At 44.6% G+C, this 23,508-nt stretch overlaps 1 protein-coding gene and 1 non-coding gene across 5 annotated transcripts in view; both read right to left on the reverse strand.

Annotated features, from left to right (window-relative positions):
- LOC139415977 (rho guanine nucleotide exchange factor 11-like) overlaps positions 1–23,508 on the reverse strand; it is a 32,924-nt gene that overhangs the window by 4,023 nt on the left and 5,393 nt on the right. For 2 of the 4 annotated variants that reach the window (XM_071164184.1, XM_071164183.1), the window contains 38 exons: positions 23,289–23,393; positions 23,149–23,198; positions 22,987–23,044; positions 22,554–22,747; positions 22,202–22,273; positions 19,426–19,533; positions 19,238–19,286; positions 18,521–18,558; positions 18,352–18,441; positions 18,064–18,132; positions 17,817–17,921; positions 17,626–17,724; positions 17,431–17,473; positions 16,084–16,180; positions 15,367–15,489; positions 14,769–14,792; positions 13,342–13,471; positions 13,068–13,161; positions 12,871–12,900; positions 12,449–12,578; positions 12,124–12,330; positions 11,874–11,924; positions 11,607–11,755; positions 11,209–11,349; positions 10,819–10,895; positions 9,397–9,522; positions 9,055–9,172; positions 7,189–7,337; positions 4,880–4,955; positions 4,337–4,519; positions 4,033–4,114; positions 3,787–3,867; positions 3,519–3,577; positions 3,195–3,365; positions 2,832–3,062; positions 979–1,080; positions 310–641; positions 85–217 (listed from right to left, as the gene is read on the reverse strand). In XM_071164184.1, the coding sequence (XP_071020285.1) occupies positions 85–217; positions 310–641; positions 979–1,080; positions 2,832–3,062; positions 3,195–3,365; positions 3,519–3,577; positions 3,787–3,867; positions 4,033–4,114; positions 4,337–4,519; positions 4,880–4,955; positions 7,189–7,337; positions 9,055–9,172; positions 9,397–9,522; positions 10,819–10,895; positions 11,209–11,349; positions 11,607–11,755; positions 11,874–11,924; positions 12,124–12,330; positions 12,449–12,578; positions 12,871–12,900; positions 13,068–13,161; positions 13,342–13,471; positions 14,769–14,792; positions 15,367–15,489; positions 16,084–16,180; positions 17,431–17,473; positions 17,626–17,724; positions 17,817–17,921; positions 18,064–18,132; positions 18,352–18,441; positions 18,521–18,558; positions 19,238–19,286; positions 19,426–19,533; positions 22,202–22,273; positions 22,554–22,747; positions 22,987–23,044; positions 23,149–23,198; positions 23,289–23,393 (4,176 nt within the window). The remainder of the gene's footprint in view (positions 1–84; positions 218–309; positions 642–978; positions 1,081–2,831; positions 3,063–3,194; positions 3,366–3,518; positions 3,578–3,786; positions 3,868–4,032; positions 4,115–4,336; positions 4,520–4,879; positions 4,956–7,188; positions 7,338–9,054; positions 9,173–9,396; positions 9,523–10,818; positions 10,896–11,208; positions 11,350–11,606; positions 11,756–11,873; positions 11,925–12,123; positions 12,331–12,448; positions 12,579–12,870; positions 12,901–13,067; positions 13,162–13,341; positions 13,472–14,768; positions 14,793–15,366; positions 15,490–16,083; positions 16,181–17,430; positions 17,474–17,625; positions 17,725–17,816; positions 17,922–18,063; positions 18,133–18,351; positions 18,442–18,520; positions 18,559–19,237; positions 19,287–19,425; positions 19,534–22,201; positions 22,274–22,553; positions 22,748–22,986; positions 23,045–23,148; positions 23,199–23,288; positions 23,394–23,508) is intronic. The other 2 variants (XM_071164187.1, XM_071164185.1) reach the window with 1 other exon arrangement.
- Positions 10,716–10,788, reverse strand: trnaa-ugc (transfer RNA alanine (anticodon UGC)). The gene has a single exon. It is a non-coding gene; the product is annotated as a tRNA-Ala (tRNA).

Consider the following 23,508-nt stretch of genomic DNA (forward strand, 5'->3'; position numbering starts at 1 on the left):
GAAATGCCTTTTATCCAGACCAAATCTTTCCACAAAACCTCTTCTGTATGACCCTGACCTCTTCTATCTAACCCCTGAACTCACCGTCCCCTGGGTCCCGGTCCAGAAACGGTGTCCTGACGATGGTTGCCTGGATACGAAAGAGGTCACCAGACTCTGGATTGACAGGCGGCTCTCTCAGTGTTTTCCGGAGCTGGTGATGAGCTGTCTCTATGTCCTGAGGGGGTTATGAGGGGAGAAAACGACAAGGAAAGATTAGCATGGAAACAACGTCCAAGTGTGTGTGTGTGTGTGTTTAAAACGCCTTACCCTCAGCTGGTGCAGCTTTCTCATCAACTCCTCGATGGTGTGGAAAATGTCATCCACGTTTTTGATTATATGGCTCTGGAGGCTCTTTTGTGATTGACTCTGCCCTTCCTGCCGACTCAGATTTCCCCTCTCCGATTGATTGTCCGCAGACATGATGGAAGCGACCTGCCCTTCTTTCTCATGAGTCTGTACGGGCGATGAAATCACTTCCTGTTCCAGATCAGGAAGTTCAGTGGTGGTCGGGGTGGGGGGGTCGTTGACCTCATCTGTGTGACTCTCGTCCAGCAGTCCCTCTCCCTGCTCTGTAGGCATCACCAGGTAGAACACGTTTCCTGCAGCACAGTGGGTTTACAGAGTTGCAATGAGCACCCGCGGGAACAAAAGTCAATCTCCATGTTAAATTGACACTACACCTGTGAAATCTTATAGTATGCAGCTAGAGGGTTGTGTTCAGTAGGTATGAATTGGAAAACGTTTAAAAAATGGAAAAACGAAAGTGAGTGTTCTTATTGGACAAATTCAGGAAGAACCATACGATGTCCGTTTCAAAATAGTTCTCTGGTGACTCTGGTGTAGTAGTCACAAACCTCAGACAGAGAGACTTGGACCTAATGGAAGATATTCATGAAGGTTTGAAGAGCACAACTAGACTGACGACTGGAGCATTACCCCGTACACTGGCCTCGCCTCTCGGCTCAGGTGATTGGTCAGAGTGGAGGGTGACATCTTCAGTGATGTCATCAGGGATAGAAGGGGAGCCCGCAACCACAGCTGAGGACAGATGGAGTGAAAGAGTGAGTGTAAGTGGAAAGAGGTGATATTGTATGAGAGTTTGACAGACAGAATGAGATCCGAAAACCAGATCAGCTGAATCTAACAGAGGAGTGTAACCATGCAGAAGGTAAAGGAGGAGTGTGACCATGCAGAAAGTAAAGGAGGAGTGTGACCACGCAGAAGGTAAAGGAGGAGTGTGACCATGCAGAAGGTAAAGGAGGAGTGTGACCATGCAGAAAGTAAAGGAGGAGTGTGACCACGCAGAAGGTAAAGGAGGAGTGTGACCACGCAGAAAGTAAAGGAGGAGTGTGACCATGCAGAAGGTAAAGGAAGAGTGTGACCATGCAGAAGGTAAAGGAGGAGTGTGACCATGCAGAAGGTAAAGGAGGAGTGTGACCACGCAGAAAGTAAAGGAGGAGTGTGACCACGCAGAAGGTAAAGGAGGAGTGTGACCATGCAGAAGGTAAAGGAGGAGTGTGACCATGCAGAAAGTAAAGGAGGAGTGTGACCACGCAGAAGGTAAAGGAGGAGTGTGACCATGCAGAAGGTAAAGGAGGAGTGTGACCATGCAGAAGGTACAGGAGGAGTGTGACCATGCAGAAAGTAAAGGAGGAGTGTGACCATGCAGAAGGTAAAGGAGGAGTGTGACCATGCAGAAGGTAAAGGAGGAGTGTGACCATGCAGAAAGTAAAGGAGGAGTGTGACCATGCAGAAGGTAAAGGAGGAGTGTGACCACGCAGAAAGTAAAGGAGGAGTGTGACCATGCAGAAGGTAAAGGAGGAGTGTGACCATGCAGAAGGTAAAGGAGGAGTGTGACCATGCAGAAGGTACAGGAGGAGTGTGACCATGCAGAAGGTAAAGGAGGAGTGTGACCATGCAGAAGGTAAAGGAGGAGTGTGACCATGCAGAAGGTAAAGGAGGAGTGTGACCATGCAGAAGGTAAAGGAGGAGTGTGACCACGCAGAAGGTAAGGGTGGAGTGTGACCACGCAGAAGGTAAAAGAGGAGTGTGACCACGCAGAAGGTAAAGGAGGAGTGTGACCACGCAGAAGGTAAAGGAGGAGTGTGACCACGCAGAAGGTAAAGGAGGAGTGTGACCACGCAGAAGGTAAAGGAGGAGTGTGACCACGCAGAAGGTAAAGGAGGAGTGTGACCACGCAGAAGGTAAAGGAGGAGTGTGACCACGCAGAAGGTAAAGGAGGAGTGTGACCACGCAGAAGGTAAAGGAGGAGTGTGACCACGCAGAAGGTAAAGGAGGAGTGTGACCACGCAGAAGGTAAAGGAGGAGTGTGACCATGCAGAAGGTAAAGGAGGAGTGTGACCACGCAGAAGGTAAAGGAGGAGTGTGACCATGCAGAAGGTAAAGGTGGAGTGTGACCATGCAGAAGGTAAAGGAGGAGTGTGACCATGCAGAAGGTATGGGTGGAGTGTGACCATGCAGAAGGTAAAGGAGGAGTGTAACCACGCAGAAGGTAAAGGAGGAGTGTGACCACGCAGAAGGTAAAGGAGGAGTGTGACCATGCAGAAGGTAAAGGTGGAGTGTGACCATGCAGAAGGTAAAGGAGGAGTGTGACCACGCAGAAGGTATGGGTGGAGTGTGTATTATCAAACATTCAGATGTCATTCTGTAGAGTCTGACTTCATTTGATCATATTAGACACCAACGTGGCTCCACAAAGAAACAAGCAGTAATTTAATGAAAATGGACAACAATATTAGGTTACTGTCTAAATCTTCTGTCCTCGTTACCTTTCCTCACAACATGCACACTTGGGCACTCCACCTCCGAGGGCGGTGCTTCTGCGTGCTCAGCCTCCCATTGGCTGGGACTGACGCTAAGGAGAGTCTCAGAGGACGGCGTCCTCTGGTGGTCATTGAACGGGCTCCTCTCATTGGCTGCCTCATTTGTGGGCGTGCCATCTGAGCCGTGACTCCACCCATCTTCCAGGTCGCGGAAAATCAGCTGCCTTAGCGTCTCCACTGAAAAGGAAGAAAAGTGGTATTGAATAAGTGGAAAGTTGATTCTCAACCAAACACATTCTAGTGACGCTAGTACATACGTATACAAAATCATATTTTAATATGTTCAAGTCAAGTCTCTTGCTTTCTCACCGTCTTCAAGAGCTGCCTCTGCTACTCCAATTCGTCGCTTGACGTAGTCCTGCCCCTCCCCGCAGAAGAAAGCTCCTGATTGGTCCGTTGGTGTGGTGCGTGCGAGTTCGTTATCCTCATCGTTAGGGGAGTCCGTCTCCATGAAAACCACCTGCTCCGTCATCGAGTCGTCTAGGGAGATTAAAGATCATCAATGTGATGAACGACAGAGCAGAGTTGGGGAATGATAGAGAATATTACTGTACAGAAATAAATATTTATATCTGTAGTCACTATAATCCACTCCAAAAACATACACTTCCTTACTAACACAATTTGTCTCACCTGATTGATAGACATGGCTGCCAGTTGAGACAGGGGAAGCGTTGCCAAGACTTGGGGAGCTGAGAGAGAGATAAAGAAGAAAGAGATAAAGGAGAGAGAGGGCGAGAGGAGAGAGAGGGCGAGGAATGAGTGAGAAGACAGAAGAGAGATCAATGAGATGGAATCAGTACTGCTTAAGACAACTATAGCGAATGGTCTGCAATGCTATCAGAGTCTACAGATCTTCAATGTTAATTGTTAGAAACGGGCCAGTGTAAGGATTACTCACAAAATAGGTGTGGATCTGTTATTGGTCGAAGGTGAGGAGCCAGCAACCAATGAGATGGTCTTTTCAAGTTGGTCCTTCCAGCTGTGAAAAATAAAAATAAAATGGCACTCAAAATGTCCACCAAAGCTTTTCCATGTGATGAGTAAAATGCTGCAGGTTAAAATCCTGATGAACCTCTATCATGTATATTATCTGTAAACTAATCTCTATTCCTGGCATAGATATGGATGATGTAGATGTGCTCACATGTTTTTCTCTGAGGACGTCCCCGCTACCAGTTCATAGATCTTTCTCTCTGTGGTGCTGATGACGTACAGGGCCTTGTTGTCTGAGGGAATCAGACACAATCAAACCATCATCATCACCACAGGGATAATAAAGCCATTATCTTATTATCTTGCAAAATGATTGAGATCCCATTTTCTGTTATTACATTGTTGTTACAGCATTAAACTGTTATCTAAATCTAACCCAGATCACTGATTAATCTATACACAACCATTGGCCACTCTACACTTTGTCCCATAACCCCTGACCTCTAACCTCTTACCTGTGGCCACAGAGCGCACCAGGAGGGAGTCTAGCTGGACCACGGGGCTGAAGGAGGCCTTGGTGTCCCCGCTACCACCTCCTCCTCCCCCCAGCCAGCGGGACGGGCAGCGCAGTAGCAGCCGGTCGTCTGGACCTCTCTGGAGCAGAACCAGCAGGTCTGATAGCAGCAGGGCCTGGATCTCTGAGAGATGAAGGAGAACCAGAACCATACGGTTAGAACGCTTACAGAACACTGAACACTAGAACTTAGAACCTGCAGGTCTGACAGCAGTTGGGCCTGGATCTCTGGGAGGGAAAATCAATCAAGTCAAAGATAGTCACCCAAAAAGTTAACAAGGCACAAATGATTCAACTCCCAGTGTATTATCTGGTGACTGAAGCAACAATACAGCAGAATCAGAACAGTGACTCCAATATGGAATACATGTCTGGGACAGTGTCTCCCGGGGTCTCTCGCAGCTGATTCCTTTTAGCTCTGGACAGAGGAGCCAACAGAATCTAAAGCACAACAGTTATATCTGTGGAGTGTTGTGGGTCTTACCTAAGGTTTTGTCTTTACTGACTTTCCAGGTGAGAGGACCCTCATGGATCATTGTCTTACTGGTCAGGTCCAGACTCTGACAGGACAGAGGACATCATCAGAATAAAGCTGTTATGCTATGTGTTGGAGGAAGAGACTAACTTTGAAGAGGAGGAAAATACTAACGTTGAAGAGGTGGTCAATACTAACTTTGAAGAGGTGGTCAATACTAACTTTGAAGAGGTGGTCAATACTAACTTTGAAGAGGTGGTCAATACTAACTTTGAAGAGGTGGTCCATACTAACTTTGAAGAGGTGGTCCATACTAACTTTGAAGAGGTGGTCCATACTAACTTTGAAGAGGTGGTCCATACTAACTTTGAAGAGGTGGTCCATACTAACTTTGAAGAGGTGGTCAATACTAACTTTGAAGAGGTGGTCAATACTAACTTTGAAGAGGAGGAAAATACTAACTTTGAAGAGGTGGTCAATACTAACTTTGAAGAGGTGGTCAATACTAACTTTGAAGAGGTGGTCAATACTAACTTTGAAGAGGAGGAAAATACTAACTTTGAAGAGGTGGTCAATACTAACTTTGAAGAGGTGGTCCATACTAACTTTGAAGAGGTGGTCAATACTAACTTTGAAGAGGTGGTCAATACTAACTTTGAAGAGGTGGTCAATACTAACTTTGAAGAGGTGGTCAATACTAACTTTGAAGAGGTGGTCCATACTAACTTTGAAGAGGTGGTCAATACTAACTTTGAAGAGGTGGTCAATACTAACTTTGAAGAGGTGGTCCATACTAACTTTGAAGAGGAGGAAAATACTAACTTTGAAGAGGAGGAAAATACTAACTTTGAAGAGGTGGTCAATACTAACTTTGGAGAGGTGGTCAATACTAACTTTGAAGAGGTGGTCAATACTAACTTTGAAGAGGTGGTCAATACTAACTTTGAAGAGGTGGTCAATACTAACTTTGAAGAGGTGGTCCATACTAACTTTGAAGAGGTGGTCAATACTAACTTTGAAGAGGAGGAAAATACTAACTTTGAAGAGGTGGTCAATACTAACTTTGAAGAGGTGGTCAATACTAACTTTGAAGAGGTGGTCAATACTAACTTTGAAGAGGAGGAAAATACTAACTTTGAAGAGGAGGAAAATACTAACTTTGAAGAGGTGGTCAATACTAACTTTGAAGAGGTGGTCAATACTAACTTTGAAGAGGTGGTCAATACTAACTTTGAAGAGGTGGTCAATACTAACTTTGAAGAGGTGGTCAATACTAACTTTGAAGAGGTGGTAAATACTAACTTTGAAGAGGTGGTCCATACTAACTTTGAAGAGTGTGTTGGAGGAAGAGACTAACTTTGAAGAGGAGGAAAATACTAACTTTGAAGAGGTGGTCCATACTAACTTTGAAGAGGTGGTCAATACTAACTTTGAAGAGGAGGAAAATACTAACTTTGAAGAGGAGGAAAATACTAACTTTGAAGAGGTGGTCAATACTAACTTTGAAGAGGTGGTCAATACTAACTTTGAAGAGGTGGTCAATACTAACTTTGAAGAGGTGGTCAATACTAACTTTGAAGAGGTGGTCAATACTAACTTTGAAGAGGTGGTCCATACTAACTTTGAAGAGGAGGAAAATACTAACTTTGAAGAGGAGGAAAATACTAACTTTGAAGAGGTGGTCAATACTAACTTTGAAGAGGTGGTCAATACTAACTTTGAAGAGGTGGTCAATACTAACTTTGAAGAGGTGGTCAATACTAACTTTGAAGAGGTGGTCAATACTAACTTTGAAGAGGTGGTCAATACTAACTTTGAAGAGGTGGTCAATACTAACTTTGAAGAGGAGGAAAATACTAACTTTGAAGAGGAGGAAAATACTAACTTTGAAGAGGTGGTCAATACTAACTTTGAAGAGGTGGTCAATACTAACTTTGAAGAGGTGGTAAATACTAACTTTGAAGAGGAGGAAAATACTAACTTTGAAGAGGTGGTAAATACTAACTTTGAAGAGGTGGTAAATACTAACTTTGAAGAGGTGGTCAATACTAACTTTGAAGAGGTGGTCAATACTAACTTTGCAGAGGTGGTCAATACTAACTTTGCAGAGGTGGTCAATACTAACTTTGAAGAGGTGGTCCATACTAACTTTGAAGAGGTGGTCCATACTAACTTTGAAGAGGTGGTCAATACTAACTTTGAAGAGGTGGTCCATACTAACTTTGAAGAGGTGGTCAATACTAACTTTGAAGAGGTGGTCAATACTAACTTTGAAGATGAGGAAAATACTAAAAACTCTGAAGAGGAAAAGGAGGTACCTTGAACTGTGGCGTGGGGTCCAGCCTGCGCTGGTATTGGTTGAGTCGTTGCCGGTGTTCAGTCTCCCTGACGACTTCATTGACGGCCTGCAGAATCCCACGGCAGCAGGCCTGTGCACGTTGGAGAGGCGGGAGGTCTGTGGAGCCAGCTGTATAGAAAGACGTTACACCCAGTGATATCACAACATCAAATAGGACCAGTTAGTTCAAAGCAGTAGCTATTCTTAAAACACTACTAAGACTAACCTACTCGCCTATCTACTAAGACTAACCTACTCGCATAACTACTAAGACTAACCTACTCGCATAACTACTAAGACTAACCTACTCGCCTAACTACTAAGACTAACCTACTCGCATAACTACTAAGACTAACCTACTCGCATAACTACTAAGACTAACCTACTCGCATAACTACTAAGACTAACCTACTCGCATAACTACTAAGACTAACCTACTCGCCTGACTACTAAGACTAACCTACTCGCCTAACTACTAAGACTAACCTACTCGCCTAACTACTAAGACTAACCTACTCGCCTAACTACTAAGACTAACATATCACCAACCACTAAGACTAACATATCACCAACTACTAAGACTAACATATCACCAACCACTAAGACTAACATATCACCAACCACTAAGACTAACATATCACCAACTACTAAGACTAACATATCACCAACCACTAAGACTAACATATCACCAACCACTAAGACTAACATATCACCAACCACTAAGACTAACATATCACCAACCACTAAGACTAACATATCACCAACTACTAAGACTAACATATCACCAACCACTAAGACTAACATATCACCAACTACTAAGACTAACATATCACCAACCACTAAGACTAACATATCACCAACCACTAAGACTAACATATCACCAACCACTAAGACTAACATATCACCAACCACTAAGACTAACATATCACCAACCACTAAGACTAACATATCACCAACTACTAAGACTAACATATCACCAACTACTAAGACTAACATATCACCAACCACTAAGACTAACATATCACCAACCACTAAGACTAACATATCACCTAACTACTAAGACTAACATATCACCAACTACTAAGACTAACATATCACCTAACTACTAAGACTAACATATCACCTAACTACTAAGACTAACATATCACCTAACTACTAAGACTAACATATCACCAACTACTAAGACTAACATATCACCAACTACTAAGACTAACATATCACCTAACCACTAAGACTAACATATCACCAACTACTAAGACTAACATATCACCTAACTAATAAGACTAACATATCACCTAACTACTAAGACTAACATATCACCAACCACTAAGACTAACATATCACCTAACCACTAAGACTAACATATCACCAACTACTAAGACTAACATATCACCTAACTACTAAGACTAACATATCACCTAACTACTAAGACTAACATATCACCTAACTACTAAGACTAACATATCACCTAACTACTAAGACTAACATATCACCTAACCACTAAGACTAACATATCACCAACTACTAAGACTAACATATCACCTAACCACTAAGACTAACATATCACCAACTACTAAGACTAACATATCACCTAACTACTAAGACTAACATATCACCTAACTACTAAGACTAACATATCACCAACCACTAAGACTAACATATCACCAACTACTAAGACTAACATATCACCTAACTACTAAGACTAACATATAATCTAACAGTAACTTAATGAAGACCACTGGTGCTAAACTGTCAGACTATCAGTGTGTGTGATGTTGTCCAGTAACAGAGGGTACTTGGTGAGTATGAGTGTGAGAGATGGAGGTGGATGATGGATACTACGTACCCTCTGTGTGTTTGATGATGTTGTCCAGTAACAGAGGGTACTTGGTGAGTCTCTGTGTCTCAGACACCAGCAGGTCCTTCAGCTGCAGCCTCCTACAGTGAGGACTGGCCTCACACTCCTGACAATACATCCATCAAACAATCAAATCAATTAATGGAAAAGCCATTGTGACTGCATGTATGTGTGTTACCTGGGTGATGCGTGTGTGTTACCCGGGTGATGCGTGTGTGTTACCCGGGTGATGCGTGTGTGTTACCCGGGTGATGCGTGTGTGTTACCCGGGTAATGCGTGTGTGTTACCCGGGTAATGCGTGTGTGTTACCCGGGTAATGCGTGTGTTACCTGGATGATGTGTGTGAAGCGGGGGTCTTTGCGCTGCTTGTTCTTAATGAGTTCCAGAGCCTGAGACTGCTGGCTGCACAGGTGGGACGCCTGCTCCTGAAACTCCTCCCCCGCCACGCCCTCAAACTAACACACAGGTACACACAGATATCCCAGTCAAAACACAACACTACACAATATACACTGAGTGTACAAAACATTAAGGACACCTGCTCTGTCCATGACAGACTGACCAGGTGAAATCTATGATCCCTTATTGATGTCACTTGTTAAATTCACTTCAATCAGTGTAAATGAAGGGGAGGAAACAGGTTAAAGAAGGATTTTTACACCTTTTTGACAATTGAGACATGGATTTTAGTTTAGTTTATTAATTCGACCATTTTAAAAAACAAGCACACATAAAACTTGAAAAAGCCATACATGCACATGAATAAAATCATTGAGGATAACACAATACAGTCTGGGACTTATTTCCATTGTGGTCCTCTTGAGACAAGATGGCTACTAGACAAGATCCAACACAGTATGGCAGTGAAATAATAAAACAACAACAGAGAAGAAGAACCTCTATCTCATCATTCCAGTTACATCATAGGGGTTATTCATATGGGCACAGAAGACATCAAACATATGTTTAAAGCTGCCCAGAGAGGATGTTGTTTTTATGGGCAGAGGCAACTCATTCCATTCTGAGGCTCCAGTATACAAGTATACATGGATTGTGTATGAGTGCCATTCAGAGGGTGAATGGGCAAGATAAACTTTTTAAGTGCCTTTGAACGGGGTATGGTAGTAGGTGCCAGGCGCACCGGTTTGTGTCAAGAACTGCAACGCTGCTGGGTTTTTCACACTCAACAGTTCCCCGTGTGTATCAAGAATGGTCCACCGCACAAAGAACATGCAGCCACCTTGATAACTGTGGGAAGCATTGGAGTCAACATGGTCCAGCATCCCTGTGGAACGCTTTTAACACCTTGTAGACTCCCTGCCCTGACGAATTGAGGCTGTTGAGGGCAAAGGGGGGGTACAACTCAATATTAGGAAGGTGTTCCTAATGTTCGGTTCACTCAATAAGCATATGATTGAAAACTATTGGACAGGTGTTATCAACAGCTGATCCCTCAAACTGACCACTAACAGCGTAACACTGATGAACATGCTAACACTGGAAATATGTGACCAATAACATTTGATTTGAAGGGATAGTAAAACAAAGACTGAGGGAGGGAGAGATGACATTTTTTTTACATTTGAGTCATTTAGCAGACACTCTTATTCAGAGCGACTTACAGTAGTGGGTTCATACATTTTCATACTGGTCCCCCTGGGAATAGAACCCACAACCCTGGCGTTGCAAGCACCATGCTCTACCAACTGAGCCACGGGACTGGGATGACGTGATTAGCTAGTTCAACTCACCCTGGCCAGCATGATGTCACCGATGCCCTGAACGATTGGAGATTCCCTTTTCTTCTTCATGGCTTCACACAGGCTCACTGCAACGCAATAACAACGATGGAACAACGTTGATTAAACAGTAAAATCATTGAAGCAACATTGATCAAACACAATAACATTGAGCTTAACGTCAATGAGACACTACCAAATCAAAGACAACGCTAAAACAGTGCTTCTCTACCATGGAGCACTTAAATCTATCAAAACATATTATATTTACACAGCGATGCCACAAACAGAGAACCTTTTTAATGCAACACAATCTTATCAGATCTTTAAATCCACATGGCCTGAATACCTATTGACAGAACTGAGAAACACACACACACACACACACACACACACACTGACCATGTAGTTGGTAGACCTGAGGCAGGTTGGGGAAGATGCAGGCCAGCTCGTCAGAGCTCAGAACACACCTCATCTTCTGGAAAAACACCTGATCCAAGACCCTGAGAGTACGCAGGTGAGACGCCTCTGTCGTCAACAACTCTGAGGAGAGAGGGGGGGGGGAGACGACGGAGGGAGGGAGGAATGGCGGGAGAGGTGAGAGGAAGGGGGAGACACAGAGAAGAATGTAAATATAACAACCTAATAATATTTCCTTCTGAAAATAACAGAATAGAAGTGTTTAGACAGGATATAGGAACAGTTGTAGATGCATAAGGTTTTCACATGTTCCTCTCGGCCTGAATGTATCCTTGCACATTCCTCTGCTGCTACCCAAAGGTCAAGCAGTGGATGTTTACCGTAAATGACGGCCTGTCGGTCCACCTCTCGGGGACAGAGTGTAGCCAGGACCTGAGGGGCCACTGTCTCCTGCCAGTTGTGACTGTCCACCACGTCGTCCTCTAGGGCTGGGGCATCAGGGAGCAGGGCCACCGGGGACTCCTCAAACCTACGCACACGCGCGCGCGCGCGCAGAAGCACACAGAGAGAGATGTTTTAATATACTTCCAGGTCGATCAAAGTTGAAGACCTCAGTAGGTTGTAGTGATGTTGTAGTGATGACTTACTGTCGTCTAGACGACCGAGGGGTGTATGGAGGCGTGGGGTTCTCCAAGGATCTGAGGAGGAAAAACCAATCAGATCTGGTTCTATTCTGTTGTCTTTATTCTGTGCTACAATGCTGCTGCTCAACCCCGTCAGGAGCATGTGGATCCTTCAGTGTGTTCCGAAACAGTGTCTGTGTGTGAGTTTGTGCAACGTGTGTGGTTTCAGATATGTGTGTATGAGCAAGACGTGTGTGTGTGTGTGTAGTCTCACCGTGCTGAGCTACTGGTGGCTGAGGAGGAGGCGCTGTGGTGTAGGGGTCTCAGGCCCGGCCCCTCTATCTCCTCCCCACAGTCCTCCATGTCCACGTCGCTACGGGAACGAGGGACTGTCTCCACTCCTGAAGCCCCGCCCCGCCGACGCCCCTCCCCCTGCGCCTTCAGAGACTCACTACGAGCCAGACGCACCGACACCATAGGGCTGAGAAAGAGACAGTGAGAGAGAGAAAGAGAAACACATAAGTAAACATGTACAATCTTGACACACAAACAATTGTGCACAATAGACCTGACACTCTCTTTCTCTCTCTCTCTGATACCTGTCCATACTGTCCTCTCCCAGGCTGCTGGAGGACAGTCTCTGGAGGTCTCCCTCGTCCCCCTCCTCCCCGGGGATCTCTGGGTGGTTCTCAAACTGCTGGATGATGTTCCTCACACTGCCAGGACGCACTGAGAGGAGACGAGACAGGACACACACACACACACAGAACATCAAATCAATCTAATGTATTTTATAAAGCCCATTTTAAAAATCAGCAGTTGTTACAGTGTGCTTTACTGATCCCCAGCCTAAAACCCCAAAGTGAATGCAATAACAGTACATCAAGTCTCTTTGGATAAAAAAAAAGTGTTTGCTAAATGGCATTTATTATTATACATTATCATGTTTTAAAATAAGCTGAGAAAACACTGGAAAAAAAAACAAGATAAAATAAGATATTCAAAATAATAAATGACACACCTTCAGTGGGAGACAAGGGGACATGGAACGCTGGGAAATCAAAGTGAAGCAAAAGAAAACATGAGACAAAAAAATGATCAACGAGGGTCAAAACGAAGGATGAGATAATGGGAATTAAACCATACTGTTACGATGAAAACATAATGTGTGTGTGTGTTTGTCTGTGTGTCTGTCCCGGTGTGTGTGTGTGTAGTTACTGGACTGGGAGGTGCTCCTAGGCTTGCCGATATACTTCAGGATGGGGTTTCTCTTCCTGTCCTCTCCATCCTTCTCTTTCTTTGCACTGCTCAGCTGTAGAAGTAAACAACAGTAAAGCTCTGATGTGCTTGAAATGATTGTTTTACATCTTGGACATGGAGAACGTTTTTTTTTTTTTGCATAGTAAAAATTCAAGCAAACGTTTCTTTTTGGACAAGTGCCTACTGAATATGACCCAGAACACAGTATTCGACCTTTGACTCCAGCTCCTACCTTCTTGGTCTTGGGGAAAAAGGCGAGCCACTTCTCCTTCTCAGTGCTGAGTCCTGGAAACACCCTGGAGTCCCTCAGCTTAATGCCCGAGTGACGGAGGTACAACAGCACCGCAGAGGCTAGAGGAGAACTGAGGAGGGAGAGGGAAGGAAAGAGAGAGGCAGTGTGAGGGTGAGAGAGAGGCAGTATGAGGGCGAGAGAGAGGGGGGAGGGCGAGAGAGAGAGGCAGTGTGAGGGCAAGAGAGAGGCAGTGTGAGGGCGAGAGAGAGAGACAGTGTGAGGGTGAGAGAGAGAGACAGTGTGAGGGTGAGAGAGAGAGACAGTGTGAGGGCGAGAGAGAGAGACAGTGTGAGGGCGAGAGAGAGAGACAGTGTGAGGGCGAGAGAGAGAGGCAGTGTGAGGGCGAGAGAGAGAGGCAGTGTGAGGGCGAGAGAGAGAGAGGCAGTGTGAGGGCGAGAGAGAGAGAGGCAGTGTGAGGGCGAGAGAGAGAGAGAGTGTGAGGGCGAGAGAGAGAGACAGTGTGAGGGCGAGAGAGAGAGACAGTGTGAGGGCGAGAGAGAGGCAGTGTGAGGGCGAGAGAGACGCAGTGTGAGGGCGAGAGAGAGGGGGAGGGCGAGAGAGAGAGGCAGTGTGAGGGCGAGAGAGAGAGGGGGAGGGCGAGAGAGAGAGGCAGTGTGAGGGTGAGAGAGAGGGGGGAGGGCGAGAGAGAGAGGCAGTGTGAGGGCGAGAGAGAGGCAGTGTGAGGGCGAGAGAGAGGGGGGAGGGCGAGAGAGAGAGGCAGTGTGAGGGCGAGAGAGAGAGGCAGTGTGAGGGCGAGAGAGAGAGGCAGTGTGAGGGCGAGAGAGAGAGGCAGTGTGAGGGCGAGAGAGAGAGGCAGTGTGAGGGCGAGAGAGAGAGGCAGTGGGAGGGCGAGAGAGAGAGGCAGTGTGAGGGCGAGAGAGAGAGGCAGTGTGAGGGCGAGGGCGAGAGAGAGGGGGGAGGGCGAGAGAGAGAGGCAGTGTGAGGGCGAGAGAGAGGCAGTGTGAGGGCGAGAGAGAGGGGGGAGGGCGAGAGAGAGAGGCAGTGTGAGGGCGAGAGAGAGAGGCAGTGTGAGGGCGAGAGAGAGAGGCAGTGTGAGGGCGAGAGAGAGAGGCAGTGTGAGGGCGAGAGAGAGAGGCAGTGTGAGGGCGAGAGAGAGAGGCAGTGGGAGGGCGAGAGAGAGAGGCAGTGTGAGGGCGAGAGAGAGAGGCAGTGTGAGGGCGAGGGCGAGAGAGAGGGGGGAGGGCGAGCGAGTGTGAAAAAGGTAACGGGGAAGAGAAAGAAAGAGAAACAGACAAAGAAAGGAAGAGAAATAACAGAATGGAGAAGGGTACGTTTACACAAACAAACAAGCATTATTATTCAATCACGTTCCAGCAACAGACATGAGACGCTCCAACTTTTATTACCTTCTGTCGTCTTCGTGCTTCGAGCTGCAACACACAGAAAAACAACTGTTAGCTTCTTCACTCTCGCACTCTTCTGCTCAAAAACAACAACTTCTCTTTTAATAAGGTCTCTGGCTTAGTTCCAAAGTGACTCGGTCCTGTTGAACAAGGTGCAAAATAAATAAATCCTTGCTGATAAAAAACAAGGTGACCTGTTTTGTATCTACCTAGCAGTGAGTCATGTGATAGGAGTGAGTAGGTGTGTAACAAACATCATGTGGGTAGGGCGGCCGCGGCTCGAGGTTACCTGCAAAGCCTCCCGAGTGATCAGTGATCACACTCTGACCTTTGGTACGGTGAGATGTTGAGGCTAGTTGAGCTCCCTCTACTGCCAGCTGGCTCGGTCACTGTCCTACCATAGTTACTGTTTTGCTATGCTAACACTGAACCATCGCAGCAAAGCACAAAAGTAACAATGTGTGTTATTTGTTGCAATCTTAGCAGTCCTATTTACTGTGTCTCCCTTAGAATGCATTGCATATATAGGGGCCCCAGAGTTTTTCCTGATAAGGTCACATGGGATAAACATGTTGTATCATAGCTAGATGGTCCAACTCACAGTATCTCCCAGAGAGCAGTGACCTGTCTGTCCACCACCTGTTTCTCCTTGGCTGGGTCTCCATCCAGCTGCTGCAGGTCTCCCTCTCCAAACAGAGAGCCCAGACCCATCATCTGCTTGTTCCTACACAAACACATGCGCCAGAGCACACAAGGTCAAAGGTCACACAACTTTCAATACACACAAACTACAGCTGGGACGAAAAACTGAAAATGATCCGACCGATCCTCTCGTCGCAGGCATTATGCTGATATCGTTCCCGAGCTGACAAGGTAAAACTACGTCGTTCTGCCAGTTAACCCACTGTTCCCCGGGCAGCGATGACGTGGATGTCGATTAAGGCAGCCCCCCCGCACCACTCTGATTCAGAGAGGTTGGGTTAAATGTGGAAGATACATTTCAGGTGAATGTGTTCAGTTGTACAACTGACTAGGTATCCCCACCTTCCCTTTCATTACGACAAGTAGCCTATAACAGAGAAATTGAATTGAAGATTGAATTGAAATAAGTTTGATAATATGGTTGTTAATGGGACAGTCGATCTGGATTTTTGTCCATATCGCCCAACTCTAACAAACAAAATAACATACACACGGCCATTATCTGCATTTAGCACAAGCCTCAATGCACACACCAATGGGTTTCATATACACACACACTGTCAAACACAAGACACCCCTCTAGATGATTCAGCTTGTTCCATACACTGTACTGTACCTGTAGTCCTGTATTTGGTCCTGAATGTCAGGTAGCACCTGCTGTTGGAGCTCAGACAGAGGTCCCCTGATGTCCTCCTGGGCATGGAGACGACTCTCTGAGACAGGACACAACACCTCACAGTAAGACTTACTACAGACTGAACTAGAATCACAACCCTGTACTGACAGAGTTAAGACTGACCACTTTACACAACTACCATTACTGGTCATGCGCTGGAGGGGTTTGTAAACTACCAGGCAAATCGAACCCAGTGTGTTAAGGCAGACGGTTGTAAGTCTGACACCATAGAGCTGCAATCAGGTGTTCCTCAAGGATCCATTTTAGGTCCCCTGTGGTTTATTATCTAGATCAACAACATTGGGAGACAGAGAAATGTTTATGCAGGTGACACTGTTTACTTATTAAGTGGCAGAAATTTCCCTTTAGCTTTTGGCAAAGCTCAAACGGCTTTAAAACATCATTCAAAAGAATCTGGAAGATTTGAAGCTTGTTCTGAATTCCTGTAAAACAAAATGCATGGTATTTTCCAAGAGTAAACACTCTGAAAACCATGTAATTAGTACCTTGGAAGGCCATTCTATAGAGCACGTCAAAACGTACAAATAACTGGGATGAGAAGTTGAGCTTGTTTTTCCTTTGCAGTCAGAAAATAGTTGATTAGTTGTGCTTTTCTCTCCGTGATTGGTGATACTGTTCATGTCCTCAAGCTCTATACTGAAGGCTCTTGACTGTGTGTCATGCAGCCTTATTTTTGTCACCAATCGCTACAGTGCTGTCGAGTGGACATCACTAGCAACACGCAGGCTCAAACACCGCTCATTTTATCTATCCTCTCTTCTAACTCGAAATTAAAACAAGCTCTGATCTTAATCTGTTTTATGCCAACAGTCCCAAAAATGTTTACAGAGAATGGAAAAAGGTCATTTCATTACTCAGCCCCCCCTGGTCGTGGAATTCCCTCCCAGCCAACCTAAAACCCCAGGACCTGGTGTCCCTGGAGGAGGTCAAAGGGCAAATAGATGAACAGGTTGTTGAGACATGTAGCTGTTTATTGTTGTCACCCCGTGTCACTAGATTGCGTTGCCTTCTGTGAGGAAACATGTTTTACTGCACACACGCACTGTTTGCGGTTGTATTTGTGCTGTTGCCAGTCTTCTGTCTGTTGTCTGTTTTGTCTTACATTGTTGTTTTTTTATTGTAACCCCTCGTCCCCACAGGAGGCCTTTGGCTTCTTGCCAGGCCATCATTGCAAATAACAATTTGTTCTTAATTGACTTGGCTGGTTAAAGGTTAACTCAAAATAAAACCATCACAGTAACGTTAGTGTGTTGTGTTGGATCTTACCTATATCAGCCAGGTACTCTTCTCGTACTCTGATTTTTAACGGCTGAAAATTCAATAAAAAATGTAAGGAACCGTAACTACAACCGTTACTACAAGAGTACTTTAAAATCTTGCAAGATTATTAAATGGTCCGGTCTAATTGATTAAGACTAATTTACCAAACTAATTAACTGAATAAACCAATGAGAGACGCACAGCATCAGGGTCCAGGAAGTGGGAGCAGATCTGAGGCGCGAGGGCACGGGCGTCTTTAGGGCTGGAGCCCAGGTAGGCCTCCACTGACAGGTAGAACAGCTGTTGTAGAGAGACGACACACACACCAGATTAGTTCCCATGTAAGAAGTGGAACAACCGTCAATAGCAGTCTTTAGGGTCAGAGTACTGACCAGTGGGTTGGGATCCAGTAGCTGGCTGAAGACATATCTCATGAACACCGTCATATGGGCCGGTCTCGACTTGAGAAGCTCTATGTCCTGAAATGGACCGTCCATCTAAAGTAGGGAAAGACAGAGGAAGGGGAAAGAGAGGGAGAGAGACGTAGAGAGAGAGGGAGATTCATATAGTTCCACAGATGAGTGAGATGCAGGATACGTAGATGAGGTAAGTGATGTTTGCTGATAAAGACGGTCTCACCTCATTGACAGCATAGCTGTCGTCCTCTTCCTCCTCTTCCTCGGGGCCAATGATCTGAGTCTTCCCAGCCTGCCAAAAGACAGGTCACAAAGGTCTGGATTAGGAAAATAAAACCTTTGGCATGTGTGTGTGTGTGTGTGTGTGTGTAGTTGTGTAGGAGACATTGTTCACATCACTGACTCAGACTAGACGGTATATATGCAGTGCATGTGTGAAAAATCTTCTCTGAATCAGAATGTGTGTGTGTGTGTGTTTGTGAGTGGAAGAGTGTGTGTGTGTTGGTATCACCGAGTCAGAGAAGGTGTGTGTGTCGGAGCCCTGTCTCCAGCGTAGGGGGGTCCTGAAGAAGGAGGGGGAGGAGTGGGGGCTCTCACAGGTCTGGGGGAGAAGGGGGTGGAGGGGTGAGAAGGACAGTCATTCATAAAGGTCTGGTGCATCTGGTGCTGACATTACTTACCTCAAAGTCTCCTTCACTTGAGTCCACCGACAGCCGAGCTGCCGATAAATGGAGAAATTATATACATTTGTACAGTGGTGGGAAAAGTACCCAATTGTCATACTTGAGTAAAAGTAAATACACCTTGGACACTGATCCTGATAGAAAATGACTCAAGTAAAAGTCACCCAGTAAAATACTACTTGAGTAAAATGATTTGGTTTAAAATATACTTAAATATAAAAAATAAGTGTAATTGCAAAAATATGCTTCAGTATCAAAAGTTAAAGTATAAATTGTTTAACATTCCTTATATTACGCAAACCAGAGGGCACAATTTTCTTGTCATTTTTTTTTTTTACTGATAGCATGGGCTCCAACACTTGGACATAATTTACAAACAAAGCATTTGTGTTTAGTGAGTCCGCAAGATCAGAGGAAGTAGGGATGACCCGGGATGTTCTCTTGATAAGTGCGTGAATTACACGATTTTCCTGTCCTGCTAAGCATAACAAGTTCTTATGGGTGTCAGGGAAAATGTATGGAGTAAAAAGTACATTATTTTCTATAGAAATGTAGTGAAGTAAAAGTTGTCAAAAATATAAATAGTAAAGTACAGATACCCAAAAAATCTACTTAAGTAGTACTTGATTTATTTAAGTACTTTACACCAGTGCATTGGTATCATAAAAACGCACACAACTCAGAGAATCATAGACAAACAAATCCAATACAAACCATCTCCTGCTATTACATAGTTGGACACAGCTTCGGGGCGAGTTCCATCCTTGAGAGACAAAGAAATAACAAATAACAAACGTTATAAACTAAGGTAATGACAATCTAATATATAGTATCTAGTGGGGACATGAGAGATCTAGTTAAGCGTTGTTAGGGGTCTGTTGTCATGCACACAGGCATCTCACCAGATCTTGCTTGATTTTAACCCGCACTTGTTGGGTGCGCCTCTTGGCACTATCGATTCGCTCCTCCAGTGATGGGGAGGGGTTCCGTGACAGCTCCTCCATCAAGTCCTGCGGGATTGGTCAGAGTGACATTATCAGAGGCACTGATAATGGTCAATGATGATTGGTCAAACTAAATAGATACTCTCATAAACAGTGTCCTTACTAGAGGTCGACCGATTAATCGGAATGGCAGATTAATTAGGGCCGTTTTCAAGTTCATTTTTTTACACCTTTATTTAATCTTTATTTAACTAGGCAAGTCAGTTAACACATTCTTATTTTCAATGACGGCCTAGGAACGGTGGGTTAACTGCCTTGTTCAGGGGCAGAACGACAGATTTTTACCTTGTCAGCTCAGGGATTCAATCTTGCAACCTTACGGTTAACTAGTCCAACGCTCTAACCACCTACCTCACGCCGCCTCTCCTTCCAGTTCTCTGCTGCCAATGACTGGAACGAACTACAAAAATCTCTGAAATTGGAAACACTTATCTCCCTCACTAGCTTTAAGCACCAACTGTCAGCAGATGAGCAGCTCACGGATTACTGCACCTGTACATAGCCCACCTATAATTTAGCCCAAACAACTACCTCTTTCCCTACTGTATTTATTTTATTTATTTTGCTCCTTTGCACCCCATTATTTGTGTTTCTACTTTGCACATTCTTCCACTGCAAATCTACCATTCCAGTGTTTTACTTGCTATATTGTATTTACTTCGCCACCATGGCCTTTTTTTGCCTTTACCTCCCTTATCTCACCTCATTTGCTCACATCGTATATAGACTTGTTTATACTGTATTATTGACTGTATGTTTGTTTTACTCCATGTGTAGCTCTGTGTCGTTGTATGTGTCGAACTGCTTTGCTTTATCTTGGCCAGGTCGCAATTGTAAATGAGAACTTGTTCTCAACTTGCCTACCTGGTTAACTAAAGGTGAAATAAATGAGAAGCCCACCTGTTACGCGAATGCAGTAAGAAGCCAAGGTAAGTTGCTAGCTAGCATTAAACTTAATCAATCAAAATCACTAGTTGGTTGATGATATTACTAGTTTATCTAGTGTGTCCTGCGTTGCATATAATCGATGCGGTGCGGATTCGCGAAAAAGGACTGTCGTTGCTCCAACGTGTACCTAACCATAAACACCAATGCCTTTCTTAAAATCAATACACAGAAGTATATATTTTTAAACCTGAATATTTAGCTAAAAGAAATCCAGGTTAACAGGCAATATTAACCAGGTGAAATTGTGTCACTTCTCTTGCGTTCATTGCACGCAGAGTCAGGGTATATGCAACAGTTTGGGCCGCCTGGATCATTGTGAACTAATTTGCCAGAATTTTACGTAATTAATTATTATGACATAACATTGAAGGTTGTGCAATGTAACAGTAAAATTTAGACTGATGGATGCCACCCGTTAGATAACATACAGAACGGTTCCGTATTTCACTGAAAGAATAAACGTCTTGTTTTTGAGATTATAGTTTCTGGATTTGACCATATTAATGACCTAAGGCTCGCATTTCTGTGTGTTATTATGTTATAATTAAGTCTATGATTTGATAGAGCAGTCTGACTGAGCGGTGGTAGGCAGCAGCAGGCTCGTAAGCATTCATTCAAACAGCACTTTTGTGCGTTTTGCCAGCAGCTCTGCTGTTTATGACTTCAAGCCTATCAACTCCCGAGATGAGGCTGGTGTAACCGATGTGAAATGGCTAGCTAGTTATCGGGGGTGCGCGCTAATAGCGTTTCAACCGTCACTCGCTCTGAGACTTGGGGTGGTTGTTCCCCTTGCTCTGCATGGGTAACGCTGCTTCGAGGGTGGCTGTTGTCGTTGTGTTCCTGGTTCGAGCCCAGGGAGGAGTGACGAGAGATACAGAAGCTATACTGTTACACTGGCAATACTAAAGTGCCTATAAGAACATCCAATAGTCAAAGGTATATGAAATACAAATGGTATAGTGAGAAATAGTCCTATAATTCCTATAATAACTACAACCTAAAACTTCTTACCTGGGAATATTGAAGACTCATTTTAAAAGGAACCACCAGCTTTCATATGTTTTCATGTTCTGAGCAAGGAACTTAAATGTTAGCTTTCTTACATGGCACATATTGCACTTTTACTTTCTTCTCCAACACTTTGTTTTTGCATTATTTAAACCAAATTGAACATGTTTCATTATTTATTTGAGGATAAATTGATTTTATTGTTGTAATTGTCTTTTTAATTTTGTTTATATATATTTTTTAAATCGGACGATTAAATCGGTATCGGCTTTTTTTGTACCCCAATAATCGGTATCGGCGTTGAAAAATCATAATCGGTCGACCGCTAGTCCTTACCATTGCATATTCAGTGGGCCACAACATTACAGCTAGAAATGCAACATATAGAACAGGTATGTCTATATTCCAGATCAGTGTCCATTCTAAGTGGGTTTGATTGTATGGGTTTGCAACATTTCTCCATATTCCCAGGTTTTCCAAAAATCTTGGATGGAGAATTACAGATTTCCTAACAATTCTCTTCTGATTCTGGGAATCGTTTAACAGAGACTTGAAACCCTGTGACTTAAATTTGATTTTACATTTTTTTTATTTTCACTTCCTTGTTTATATTGTCACGATCAGCAAGGCCCCGCCCCAAAATAATTTTCCAAGGGCGGGAAAAACCAGACCCCGCCCGAGCGCACCCCTGAAAACGAGTGCACCCTATGACTGTTACCTGGAGCTCAGCCTCTCCCTGTTCCAACATGTTCCTGAGGATCTGAGTGGCGTGTTTCTGTACATCTAGGTTCTAACACAATGACAGAAGAGGAGAGGGAAAAGAAATGTTAGGCTCCTCCTTGTTGACCCATGTTATACCACATTGGTTTGAACATCTGGTCAGTATTATGGTCAAGCTGGTATACCAGTCAGTATTTGTAAGGCAATGGTCCAGGAACAGTATTTATAAAGTGTCTAATATAGGAGTCCATATAATCTTATTCCTTATGATCCAAAATGTATAACTGATCCTAGATCAGTACTCGTTGTCTGAGACGCTTTGTGAATACAGACCCAGGTGTGGTGCTCACCTGTAGTGGTTTGTTGATTCTTTGGGAGGGGGTGCTGGTAAGTCCGGGGGGCAGGGGTGGAGGTGGTGGTGGCGGGGCTTCACCTCCCAGTGACGTCCTCTGATTGGGTAAGAGGTCAGCGGGGAGGGGTTGGAGGATGAGGGCGGCTGCTGAAGGGGGCGGTCCTTGAAGTGTCAGGGCAACATACGGCCCAGCTGGAAAGAAAGAAAAATAAAAAGAGAGAAAGAAAGAAGGAAAGGAGAAAGAAAGAAAACGAAAGAAAGAACGAAAGAAAGTGAGAAAGAGAGAAAGAAAAATAAAGAAAGAGAAAGGAAAAAAAGAGAAAGAAAGATAATTTAATAAACAGCTGTTGGCAACGACATTTTACTGACAGCATAGACCTAAAGTCATCATAACCTTAACCATCATCGATACAGAAACCAGTGACACTCACACTTGATGAGCTTCACCACCTCCTGGTGAGACATGGACGACACCAGCGAGCCGTTCACCTGAGAAAGAAAGAGAGAAGGCAGACTAAGTCTGCTGATTGTATTGAGTCTCTGATGACCGAGACAGAGATGGTTTTTAGTTTACGTTTGAAATGAGGAGTAACCTTTATGATTCTGTCTCCCTCGTGGACCCCTGCCTTGACTGCTGCACCACCTGCATGAAGAGACAGGTGAGAAACATTCCAGAACCATCATATAAGACGTGTAGAAATGAAGTCAGTTACTGTGTGGATGTGTGTCTGACCTGGTCGGACATTCTGCACCAGCTTGATCCTCTCGCCACACACGGTGAAGCCAAACCCCAGCTGGTCTTTCTGTACCACCACACATCTCTGAACCAGACCTGGACCTGAGAGAGGGAGGGGGAGAGAGAGGGAAAGAGGGGGAGGTGAGAGATGCGAGAGGGAGATGGAGAGAGACAAAGAAAAGGGAGTTGAAGAGAGCGATAAAGAGGGAAAGAAATA

Source organism: Oncorhynchus clarkii, chromosome 9, assembly GCF_045791955.1.
Source record: "Oncorhynchus clarkii lewisi isolate Uvic-CL-2024 chromosome 9, UVic_Ocla_1.0, whole genome shotgun sequence".
Taxonomy (NCBI): Eukaryota; Metazoa; Chordata; class Actinopteri; order Salmoniformes; family Salmonidae; genus Oncorhynchus; species Oncorhynchus clarkii.